This window comes from Macaca fascicularis, chromosome 7 (assembly GCF_037993035.2).
Source record: "Macaca fascicularis isolate 582-1 chromosome 7, T2T-MFA8v1.1".
In the NCBI taxonomy this organism is placed as follows: Eukaryota; Metazoa; Chordata; class Mammalia; order Primates; family Cercopithecidae; genus Macaca; species Macaca fascicularis.
In genome coordinates this window covers 18,759,287-18,772,157 of record NC_088381.1, presented here as the reverse complement: position 1 = coordinate 18,772,157, position 12,871 = coordinate 18,759,287, and the positions used below count along the sequence as shown (strand labels likewise).

Genomic DNA, 12,871 nt, shown 5'->3' with positions numbered 1-12,871 from the left:
AAGCAGCCCTCCTGCCTCAGCCTCCCAAAGTGCTGGGATTACAGTCACCATGCCCGGCCCCATTGTTACTTTGTTAATATATTTGTGCCATCTTTGTATCATTTGAATATCCTAATTTTATCAGCATCAGAGTTGCAGACTCCAGGAGGAGTCACTGCTGTGCAGCTGACTAAATAGCAATTAGGTCTATAGATGGTGAGAGAGCTCACAAGGAGTAAGGGAACTCAGCAAAAGCTGGAGTTAAGGCTCTCAGTTCTCTGACTACCTTGGATGCTGACATCACCTGCAGGGTGGGAAATCTTGCCTTAGGACCAGGTTATTCAGAAATTACTTATTTACATACAGTAAAATGTATTCTTTTTGGTGTACAGTTCTGTGTTTTGACAAATGCTTAGATTTATGTGACTAATGCCACACTCAAGATTCACAACACTACCATCACCCCCCAACATTCCCTCATATTGCCCCTTTGAAGTCACCTCCTTCTGTTCTCAGACCTGTGGTAACCACTCATCTGCTCTTCATCTCCTATAGCTTTGCCTTTTCCAGAACGTCATATAAATTGAATCACACAGTATGTCACCTTTTGAGTCTGGCTTCTTTCCCTTAGCAGAATGCATTGGAGATTCATCCATGTCGTTGTGCGTGTTAATAGTTTATTCTTTTTCATAGCTGAGTAGTAGTCCATGGCATGGATGTTTGTTTATCCATTCATCAGTTGATGGACAAAGTTGTTTTCCACTGGCGCAGTGGCTCACGTCTGTAATCCCAGCACTTTGGGAGGCCAAGACGGGCGGATCACGAGGTCAGGAGATCGAGACCATTCTGGCTAACATGGTGGAACCCCATCTCTACTAAAAATACAAAAAAAAAAAAATAGCCTGGTGTGGTGGTGGGCGCCTATAGTTCCAGCTACTTGGGAGGCTGAGGCAGGAGAATTGCTTGAACCCAGGAGGCGGAGGTTGCAGTGAGCCGAGGTTGCGCCACTGCACTCCAGCCTGGGTGTCAGAGCAAGACTCTGTCTCAATTAAAAAAAAAAAAAAAGTTGTTTTCAGTTTTTAGCAATTTTGAATAAAGCTGCTAAGACATTTGCATACAAGTGTTTGTGTAAACATACATTTTCATTCCTGGGCAAATGCCTGGAAATGGGATTGCTGGGGCATATGATAAGTGTATCTTTAAGGGGCATATGGTAAGTGTATCTTAAACTTTATAAGAAACCAACAAACAAAAAGGCTGCCCCATTTTGCATTCCCACCAGCAGTGAATGCGAGTTCTAGTTGCTCTGCATTCTCGCCAGCACCTGGCATTGTCAGTTGCCAGGCTAGATGCTTTTCTTTGCATTAGAGAACAAAAGAACGGGTTTTACATTGTGATAACAAAGCTTATTACAATGAACTCCGTAACATTTTCTTATGTCAAACAAGGAACATTATTGGCTTCTCTAGGTTTCGGGTTCTATCTGGATTTTTCCAGCCTGTATTCCTGCCTCTGGCTGGGGAATGCTAGGTGACTCACTCTGTTTCTTCCTATAGGTGGATGGAAAGGGGTCCATCAAAGAGCTCTTTCCAACAGGAAAACAGCTGGAGCCCTTAGTTGCACCTCTGGCAGATGGAAAAGTGGCTGTGGGCCAGGATGATCTCACCGTGGTACTCAATGAGGAAGGGATCTGCACACAGAAGTGTGCCCTGAACTGGACGGACATACCCGTGGCCATGGGTGAGACCAGCAGTAGCTGCTGTTTCCCACTTTGGGTTGGGGTTGTGTGCCATTCCTGCAAGAATGGAGTCCCATTCATAGCTTTGGCAGACTGCTTCACATTGTGTCATTCACTTTCCGTTCCCCTTCTTATAAGTAGATGACATTTTAGGGTCATTAAAAATGGGATAGTCTAGTTCTTGCAGGAAGCTGAGGGGGAAAACATATAAACAGAAATGTTTATTTTAGGAAGTGATTATCTACTGCTATTTTTTTACTTCTTAGTTTTTTTTTTCTTCCTCCTTTTTTTAAGAGTTTTGATTGTGACCTCTGGCAAATAGACTACATTTGGAAATGAGTGGAAATTCGTTGTATGTTCCTATAGTATGAGTAATTCCATATTGAAGGGTTTTTAATGTCGTAATTCCATGTTGAAGGGTTTTTCTATTGTTGCTATTTTGTTGTTGTTGTTGCTTAGAGGCACAGACAACATGTAGGTGATTTAGGTGTCAGTCTCTATTCTACGCATTAGGTGCTTCTGTTCTTATGCTTGCTTCAGGTTCCCAGCTCTCCACAGTGGAATTGCTTGGAAGCATATAACCACTCTTGCCTCATTTTATTTTCAGTCAGAAGAGTGAGTATTACTAAAATAGTTGCTGCTGTGAAGTGGGACATGCTGACGTGCTTTCTGTCTTTAAAGACCCCTGTCTCTGGAGACAAGAGTTACAGTCTTGGATAAAGAGATAAAACAAGGCACTGCTTAAGGTGTTAAATTGGATGAGTTAAAATTCGGTAGTTCAGGCCGGGCGCGGTGGCTCACGCCTGTAATCCCAGCACTTTGGGAGGCCGAGACGGGCGGATCACGAGGTCAGGAGATCGAGACCATCCTGGCTAACACGGTGAAACCCTGTCTCTACTAAAAGATACAAAAAAACTAGCCGGGCGAGGTGGCGGGCGCCTGCAGTCCCAGCTACTCGGGAGGCTGAGGCAGGAGAATGGCGTAAACCCGGGAGGCGGAGCTTGCAGTGAGCTGAGATCCGGCCACTGCACTCCAGCCTGGGCGACAGAGCAAGACTCCGTCTCAAAAAAAAAAAAAAAAAAAAAAAAAATTCGGTAGTTCAGGGAAAGGGAAGTTTGTTGTTTAATTAGTCAGGAAGAAGTTTCATTACATAGGTAAGATTGGACTACGTCAGGCAGGGAGTTTGGAACCTGGCTTGAAGAAAAATTTCCATTCAATCTAGGCAGAAAGCAGTTTGATAAATGAGTGGAAGTCCAAAGACGTGCCGATTTGGGAGAGGGCATTACAGAGCCTGACTTAACACAGGTGGTCTGAGTTACAGAGCAGTGAAATAGGGCTGGTTGTTAGATGTCCGTGAGAAGGTCTGGGAGGCCAGTAGATTCCTAAATGGCAGAATGTCTTGATAAAAGCATCATGTTCTGGCTGGGCACGGTGGCTTACACCTGTAATCCCAGCACTTTGGGAGGGTGAGGCAGGCAGATCGCCTGAGCTCAGGAGTTCACGACCAGCCTGCGTAACATGTTGAAACCCTGTCTCTACTAAAATGTGAAAAAAAAAAAAAAAAGCTAGCCGGGCATGGTGGTGTGTGCCTGTGGTGCCATCTACTTGGGAGGCTGAGGCAGGAGAATTGCTTGAAGGGAGGCGGAAGTTGTGGTGAGCCGAGATTGCGCCGCTGCACTCCAGCCTGGGCGACAGAGCAACACTCCATCTCAAAAAAAAGCATCATGTTCTAGGGTGATTATTCTGGTTGTGGTTAGACATGAGTAGACCAGAAGGAAGAGAAATCAAAAGGTCAGTGTTTTAGAAGGTCCAGGATTATGGATAGTGACAAGTTTGAGGGGCTTACGGGGCTCTATGAGAGGCTTCCTGATGTTCTAGGGGACCTTGTTTTCCCTTCAGAAGAGGAACGTTGGTAGATGAGTTTAAGAGGCATGTAATATAATGGTCAAGTGTGTTTCTGATTTTCCAGTGTGAGAGTTCCTGTTTTCCAACCTTCGTTAGTGCCTGGGGCCTTCATCGGTGCTTCTCAAAACCATGTCTGTGTCTTACTGCTGAAGTACATTTTGAGGCACTTGCCCTGTAAGGTCTCCTTTGACCCCCCAACAGGATTCGTCACTTCTCCTTGGTGCTTCCGTAACCCTTTCCGATATCTCTGTGATGGCAACTTGTCACACGTGAGCAGTCTGTCTCCTCTGTTCCTGTAGGAGCTCTGTGAGGTCTGAATGTATGTCTTGATCCACTTTGAGTCATTACTGCATAGTACAGTGCCTGAAACATCAGAGCAACTTAGAAAATGCTTGCTGAATAATTGCAGCATTATGCTTGTCAGTCATTATTTATATGCCTGCTGTACACCAGCCAGTCTCTCCCAAGTTTTGGAGATAAAGAGATCCAGACCATCTCTATTGTCAACAAAAGATATGACAACCAAAGGGGTTTCTGTTATAGATTACCTTTTTAATTAAATGAGAACGTATTCAAGTGGGCCAGATTTTAAAAGGAGAAAGAAATTTTACGTATGTTTTACAAGTTAGCACTAAAGAGAATTGTACTAACTTTTCAAAATGAGGCCAGCATAAAAAGAAAAGAAAAAATTCAATATAAAACAATACGCTTTTAATTTTATTTTTCTGGTAGGATGAAAAATATCAGCCTAATAATAGCAGTAGCATTCAAAATGATAGAACTACAACTTAGTTCTCAGGTTACTCATTTCTGAGTTCCCTCCTAGCTTTGAAATTTTATTGTACTGTTCATTGATAGTATAAATTGCAAATATAATAGGAAAAACTTTTTATCAGAAAATGGATAATTAAACCAGTGCAGCAGCTCATGCCTGTAATCCCAGCACAATGGGAGGCTGAGGCAGGAGGACTACTTGAGCCCGGGAGTTTGAGACCAGCCTGGACAACATAGTGAGACCCTGTCCCTACAAAAAATAAATTTAAGAAATTAGCTGGGCATTGTGCTGCACACATGTAGTCCCAGGACTTTGGTGGCTGAGGTGGGAGGATTGCTTGAGCCTGGGAGATGGAGGCGGCAGTAAGCCGTGATCACACCACTCACTGCATTCCAGCCGGGCCTGCAGAGGGAGACTCTGTCTCAAAAAAAAAAAAAAAAAAAAAGGATAATTAGGAATATAAATTCATAGCAGATTAGACACACTAAGAAATTATTTTTATGAATATATTCTTTGAAGTTAAACTTCTATGTGGTAATTATGCATGTAGTGGTTTGCTTTTTACTAATTTTTTTACTTTTAAAAACATTTTTATTTTTAAATGTAAAAAACACATAACATACAATTTACCACCTGAGCCATTTTTAAGTGTATGGTTAAGTGGTATTAAGTATGTTAACATTGTTGTACAATAGATCTTCAGAACTTTTTTATGTTTCAAAACTGAAACTCTATACCCAGTAACAACTCCTCAGTTCTCCCTCCAACCCCTGAAGCCGCCATTCTCCTTTCTGCTTCTATGAATTTGACATCTTCTAGATACCTCATATAAGGGGAATCATACAGTATTTGTCTTTCTGTGACTGCCTTATTTAATTTATCATAATGTCTTCAAGGTTATGCTTTCCTTTTTCAGGCTGAACCTTAAAAGGGTAATATGTATTCCACTTAAAATTTAGGTAATAAAATAATTACTTAAAAAGGTACTATTCCACTGTATGTATACACCACATTTTTTTTATCCATCTATCTGTTCATGGATGGTTGGGTTACTTTCACCATTTGGCTACTGTGAATAATGCTGCTACGAACATGTGTGTGCAAATATCTCCTTGAAATCCTGATTTTCAATTGTTTTGAATATATACCCAGAAATGGGATTCCTGGACCATATGGTGATTCTATTTTTAATTTTTTGAGGAACGACCATACTGTTTTCCATAGCAGCTGCACCATTTTACAGTCCCACCAATAGTGCACAAGGGTTCCAGTTTTTCCATATTCTCGTCAACACTTGTTATTTTCTTTCTTTTCTTTTTTTTTTTTTAATAGTAGCCATCCTAAAGGCTGATAAGGTGGTATCTCACTGTGGTTTTTTACTAATTCTTGAGATAGTACAGAATATAGTCATAGAAAATACTTCTATTATCTCTAAGTTAGAGAAATTATGTTTCATATAGTATACAAACAATAAATTTATTTTACAGTTCATTGTAAGGTAAAGCAGATCCTTATTCAATCTTGTTCTAAGATTTGTGTTTTTAAAGATATGTTTTGTGTTGCTTATTTTCTAAATTCCCTCCATTTATGTTAAATCTCCTTCACCATACAACTTCTCAAATATTGGAAGACTTGATTTGCAATGATTTTATGGTTTTGTCAGCTCTGCTTTTTGCATACTGACTTCATTAGCACTGTGTGGAATTGTTCTGCTTCATCCAGCATGTTAAGCTTTGGACTGTCACATGCTTGTCAAAAAGTATAGAAAAAATAGTGGATTTATTAAAAGTTATTTTCAAAAGAGAGAGGAAGAGTGAAGAAAAGGAGTATAACCCAATAATTTGTACTGGATCAGAAGGGTAAATTTGATGTTATGGATAGATGAATCAAAGGTGTTTTTTTAGATATAATAGAGGAAAACAATTGTAAGACTTCACAGCAAGTATCAAATAGAAATGCCTACACTGAGAATTCTGTCCAGCCACCTTCTCTGTGTACCATTAAGCCGTTGTCTTAGTTCATTTGTGCAGCTATAAGAGGATACCACAGGCTAGGTAATTTATAAAAAACAGAAATTTGTTTCCTCACAGTTTTGGAGACTTGGAAGTCCTAGATCAGGGTGCCAGCATCTGGTGTCTGGTAAGGGCCTTTTTGATGCTCCTTCACATGGTGGAAGGAGAAGGGTAAGAGGAAGATAAGCTCTGTGTTCTCACATGGCAGAAGAGAGAGAACCCACTCCCACAAGCCCTTTTCATAGCACATTAATCTGTTGATGAGGCTGGAGCCTCACCACCTAAACACCTCCCATTAGGCCCCACCTCCCAACACTTTTGCACTGGGGATTAGGTGTCCAATGCATAAGTTGGGGAGGGAATAAAAACAGTCAAACCATAGCAGCCATCAGGTGGAGCATCACACCTTTTCTCCGTGGAAATCTCTAGCAGAAACAACATTGGCTGGAAATGTGGAACTCTTCCCTTAGAATAATTTTAGGGAGAATAGAATTTGCCTTCCCTGCCCCCCTTCCTTTTTATTTATTTATTTATTATTTTTATTTTATTTATTCATATTTTGAGACGGTCTCACTCTGTCACCCAGGCTGGAGTGCAGTGGCGCAATCTCGACTCACGGCAAGCTCTGCCTCCCGAGTTCACACCATTCTCCTGCCTCAGCCTCCTGAGTGGCTGGGACTGTAGGCGCCCGCCACCACACCCGGCTAATTTTTTTGTATTTTTAGTAGAGATGGGGTTTCACCGTGTTAGCCAGGATGGTCTCTATCTCCTGACCTCGTGATCCGCCCGCCTTGGCCTCCCAAAGTGCTGGGATTACAGGCATAAGCCACTGCGCCCGGCCTCTTTTCCCCCCTTTCTAAGAGAATGAAGGAAGAGGTTCTGTTACCTGGTTCTCCCACTGATGCATTGTTACGGGCAGCTGCAACTGGCCTTTGTCTGGCCTGGCTTTGTGACTGATGAAAAGGGAGCAAGTGAAACTTTTATACAGTTCTTTGGGGAATAAGGCAGGAGTGGGATCAGGCGACTGTCAGCACAGCTGATGTGTCTTTTTTGTGCAAAAGATTTCTCTTATCATAACTCAAGCAAAGCAATTTTTTTTTCTTTTTCTTTTTTTAGAGCCAGGATCTCACTGTGTCACCCGTGCTGGAGTGCAGTGGTGCAGTTATGGCTCATTGCAGCCTCAAACCCCTGGGCTCAAATGATCTTCGCACCTCAGCCTCCTGAGTAGCTGGGACTACAGGCGCATGCCACCACACCTGACTAATTAAAAAAAAATGTTTTTGTCAAGACAGTGTCTCACTAAGTTGCCTAGGTTGGTCTCAAACTCCCGGCCTACACGACCTTCCCACCTCAAACTCTCAAGTTGCTGGGATTACACGCCAGTTCTTTTTTCTTTCTTTCTGAATCACAGTGTAAGATCCTGGCTTGATACTTGACTAGTGGACTTTTTGGAGATCCATTAAATGTATCTTAGAATGGGCAGCTGAAACACTGCATAAACCCAAAGCCTTAGACCGGAACAGCTGCTTTATATGTTCTCCTTCACAGAGCACCAGCCTCCCTACATCATTGCAGTGTTGCCTCGATACGTGGAGATCCGAACATTTGAACCGAGGCTTCTGGTCCAGAGCATTGAATTGCAAAGGCCCCGTTTCATTACCTCAGGAGGGTAAAGAATTTCTTTTTTTACTGTGGCTATATATTATCCCAAAATTGTAAAGTCACCTGTGTCATCACAAAGCCTGTGATCTTTTGCTAATATTCTTACTCTTGCCTCCAGATCAAACATTATCTATGTGGCCAGCAATCATTTTGTTTGGAGACTCATCCCTGTCCCGATGGCAACCCAAATCCAACAACTTCTCCAGGACAAGCAGTTTGAATTGGCTCTGCAGCTCGCAGTAAGTCTCGTTCGTGACTAGTCTGCCTTCCTTATTGTTCTTGAAAGTAGGTGATTTGGGTGTCAATGTTCATATTTGTTTTGGATTAGTAGACTAAGCACATAGCTGAAAGTCCGGGGCCTTGCATACTAGGTCTGACTCCACCGTAAAGTATCTGTGTAACTCTAAGTGATTTTACTTTTTCACTTTATCTGTCCAATGTAGAATGAATATCAGTTATAGTAATAGTACCTTGTAGAATTGATGTGAGAGGCCAGGAGCGGTGGCTCACGCCTGTAATCCCAGCATTTTGGGAGGCCAAGGCGAGCAGATCACCTGAGATCAGGAGTTCGAGACCTGCTTGGCCAACATGGCAAAACCCCGTCTCCACTAAAAACACAAAAATTAGCTGGGTATGGTGGCAGGCACCTGTAATCCCAGCTACTCAGGAAGCTGAGGCAGGAGAATTGCTTGAACCCAGGAAGTAGAGGTTGTGGTGAGCCGAGGTCATGCCACTGCACTCCAGCCTGGGTGACAGAGCGAGACTTTGTCTCAAAAAACAAAAAAAAATTAATGGGAGAATAAAATAAAGATAATGCAGACATTAAACTCTAGTAACAATCATAAATATGCTGTTATAGTCAAGTTGAATGCAACAACTAGAGGACCCCTCAAAATTCCTTTCCACAGTAGACGCCTATGTTTGGATAAGTAGGCTTTCTTTTGATATTCTGAAACTGCTTCAAGTTGTATTCAGCCAGGCTGCAGTCTTATATTTATGATACTTGCTGTAATGTTTGCAAGGGATCTTGTTCACAGCAAAATAGTGACCACCTCTTGTTCCAAGGTTGATGTCAGAGTCTGTGTCTTGTTATTTTAAACATCCTTAGTGATGATTATTGTCATCTGTAGGGGGTGGATTTGCTTTTAGGAAGCAACCAAAAGACATTCTGAGCCTAACCTAGTTGTTAAACCAGATATCGCTACTTTATGTATTTGGGGGTTTTTTGAGTTGTTTTGTTTTGTTTTGTTTTTGTTTTTTTTGAGACAGGGCCTCACTCTGTCACCCAGGCTGGAGTGCAGTGATACAGTCTTGGCTCACTGCAGCCTCAACCTCCTGGTCTCAAGTGATCAGCCCACCTCAGCCTCCTGTATTGCTGGGACCACAAACATGTACCACCACACCCAGCTAATTTTTTTTATTTTTTGTAGAGATAGGGTCTTACTTTGTTGCCCAGGCTGGCCTTGAACTCCTGAGCTCAAGTGATCCTCCCGTCTCAGCCTCCCAAAGTGCTGGGGTTATAGATGTGAACCACCATGCCCAGCCTCAGATAGTGATACTTTAAAGAAGAGATTTTTATGAAGATGATAGTAATAAAACTGAATTTCTAGGGTATCTTGTAAACAATTTCTGAAAGGAAAGCAATTTTTTAGAATGCAGATACTTTTAGTTATCTATGGTAGCTACTTGTGAAGAATATTTACTTTGGATATATATGTTCTGGATTTAAAATAAAAATCTGATAGTCTAATAGTATGACATAGTTAATATTCCATAAAGATGATTGCTTTCTTGGAGCACTGAATTTCAGCATCTTACTGTTTTTTTTTCTACTCATGCATTGTCCTGTATTATTTTATTTTCATTTTAAAAATAATACAATTGAATGCACCATCCTACCCAAGAACCATAACTTTTATAACTTTTTATAGTCCTTCCCATCCCATCCCTCTGCCTCTCCTCCAGATGTAATCATTATCCTAAATTTTGTATTTATCATGACCTTACTCTTTTACATATACATTTAAAATATATATTTAATATATAAATGTATGTTTACATGTAAAATATGTATTTAATGATTAAACACATATGTTTAATCTTTTACATATATTTAATATATGGAAGTATGTATTTAGTTTTTGAACTTTATAGAAAGGTTACGCAGTAGGAAACTCTTTAGTCTATTTTTCTCAGCAGGAAGGTCTCAGAGTCTTCTCAGTGATCTTCCTAGTTCAGGTTGTTTAATCTCAGGTAAAGAAAATGGAAGTGGGTTCCTATTTTTCCTTCTCTTTTCTAGGCTCATAGTTATTTTGTGTTCTGCCCTTTTTATGACAAAAAAGGTTTGATTGACATCATCTTAGTCCAGGAAAAACCTATCTTTTATTTTAATAGATAAGCAAACATAATAGAACTTTCAGAGGGAAATTACAAACTAAACTTTGGCATTGATAAGTCCTGGAGCCAAGTGTCAGAAAGGGACAGTTCACTGTGGGCTAGAAAAGGCATCCTATGGCTAGACACTTGAGTTGACCCTTTAAGAATATGTTAGATTAGGATCAAGAGCAGGAAATGGAGCATTCCATTCCAGATGGAGAGGAAGTTAAAGAAGTGAAAAGTGTGGCCTATGTCTATCACATTTGGAGCCTGTCCTGACTGGAGAAGAAGGTGTGGCATAAGTGTTCGGGACTCAGCTAGATAGGGAGGCTGGCACCAGGTTTTGGAAGTCTTTGAAGCACCAAGCAGGAGAGCTGAGAGCAGGGACAGCCACATGATGATGGCTTGGACTAGTGTGGCGGTAATAGGAAAAGAAAGGAAGGGGGGAAATTGAGAGACATTTTGAAAGGAAAAACTAAATTTGATAAAGATTGGCTAAAGAGGTATAAGGAGAAAATAGGTTATGAGGAAGAAGCAAAGTTCATAGCAGCTGCATTTGTTTAGCTTTTACTGAGACTAGGACCTTTCCCAACTGTGCCAGCTATGCCAGATGGCTTTCTTTTTTTTTTTTCCCCCCAAGACAGAGTTCAGAGTCTTCCTCTGTCGCCAGGCTGGAGTGCAGTGGTGCAATCTTGGCTCACTGCAACCTCCACCTCCTGAGTTCAAGCAGTTCTCCTGCCTTGGCCTCCTGAGTAGCTGGGATTACAGGCATGTGCCACCACGCCCAGCTAATTTTTGTGTTTTTAGTAGAGACGGGTTTCACCATGTTAGCTAGGCTGGGTCTCGAACTCCTGACCTGAGGTGATCCACTCACCTTGGTCTCCCAAAGTGCTGGGATTACAGGCGTGAGCCACTGTGCCTGACCCAACCCATCCTTTATGTCTCAGATTAGGTTCCTCTTGGAATCCATGCTGGACCTCTGACTCAGACTGGATTGGGGACCCCTCCCACATGCTTGTCATCACTCTTACCCTATTTTGTTTTGATTTTGTGTTTTTAAACTAAACTAGGTTTTATTCAGATTTGACCAGTTTTTCTATTAGTGTCCTTTTTTTCTCTTCCAGGATCAAATCCAGAAATCAGATTGCATTTAGTTGTCATGTGTCCTTAGTGTCCTCTGGTCTGTGACATTTTATCTTTCCTTGTTTTTCATGACCATGACAATTTTCAGGATTACCAGTTAGGCATCTCGTAGAAACCCTGTTGTGTTTTAATTGCGTACTTAGGCATCTCGTAGAAACCCTGTTGTGTTTTAATTGCGTACTTAGCAGTCTTACGGTTAGATTGTAAGGGCAGGCTGCAAGGCGGATACCATGTGGCTGTCTCGTACACTTTGTTTTATTATTTATTTATTTATTTATTTATTTATTTTGAGATGGAGTCTCACTCGGTCACCCAGGCTGGAGTGCAGTGGCATGATCTTGACTCACCGCAGCCTCTACCTCCTGGGTTCAGGTGATTCTCCTGCCTCAGCCTCCCAAGTAGCTGGGACTACAGGCACTTGCCACCATGCCCGGCTACTTTTTTGTATTTTTAGTAGAGACGGGGTTTTACATGTTAGCCAGAATGGCCTCGATCTCTTGACCTCATGATCTGCCCGCCTCGGCCTCCCAAAGTGCTGGGATTACAGGCGTGAGCCACTGCGCCCGGCCTTGTCTTGTATGCTTTGGCGTCTGTAGCTCCTAGCATCTTCTCTAACATCAAGAACATACTGAACAGTATTTGTTGAGTGAGTGAGCTCTTACCTATTCTACTCCGTTATTAGGAAATGAAAGATGATTCCGACAGTGAAAAGCAACAACAGATTCATCACATCAAGAACTTGTATGCTTTCAACCTCTTCTGCCAGAAGCGTTTTGATGAGTCCATGCAGGTCTTTGCTAAACTTGGCACAGGTAACAAGTGGTGAGGCCTTCATATAAGGAACTGGTGGAGGAGGGGAGCCTGAAAAGTATGGGAAGAAATGATAATAGACTTCTGAGAATGGAGAAAGTTTAGGCTCATCTAAATTGATCCTTATACCTAGCAAGATCCTGTGGGGTGGCCATAGTGGTTACCTGTCTATACTCCTAATCCTGTGAATCTGGTCTTCTCAATAAATGTGGACTCCCAGTTTTCCAGTATGATATGCCCTTGCCATTAAAGAAAGGTAGCAGCAGGTCATTCAGTTCAACAGATGGGTATTTGATCAGCTAGTGTTTATTGAATGCTGTTCTAGACCAAATTCCTTGAATTAAACTGCAAATCATTTTTGAGAGCCAACACAGGGCAGTGCCATGAAGCCCTTCCTTTCCTTAGTGTCCTGAAACCTCTCGACGTGAGTGTAGTGGCGAGGAGCAGGTGCCCTGGGGTCTGCCTCAGATC

General features: G+C 41.9%; 1 protein-coding gene across 6 annotated transcripts in view; it reads left to right on the top strand.

Annotated features, from left to right (window-relative positions):
• The window catches only part of VPS39 (VPS39 subunit of HOPS complex), a 47,055-nt gene that overhangs the window by 19,644 nt on the left and 14,540 nt on the right, over window positions 1-12,871 (top strand). For all 6 annotated transcript variants that reach the window (XR_012414831.1, XR_012414830.1, XM_005559286.4 and 3 more), the window contains 4 exons: window positions 1,536-1,719; window positions 7,958-8,078; window positions 8,190-8,310; window positions 12,273-12,402. Coding sequence is in view for 3 of the 6 variants with exons in the window: in XM_005559286.4 (XP_005559343.1) it covers window positions 1,536-1,719; window positions 7,958-8,078; window positions 8,190-8,310; window positions 12,273-12,402 (556 nt within the window). In the remaining 3 variants the exon portion in view is untranslated. The remainder of the gene's footprint in view (window positions 1-1,535; window positions 1,720-7,957; window positions 8,079-8,189; window positions 8,311-12,272; window positions 12,403-12,871) is intronic.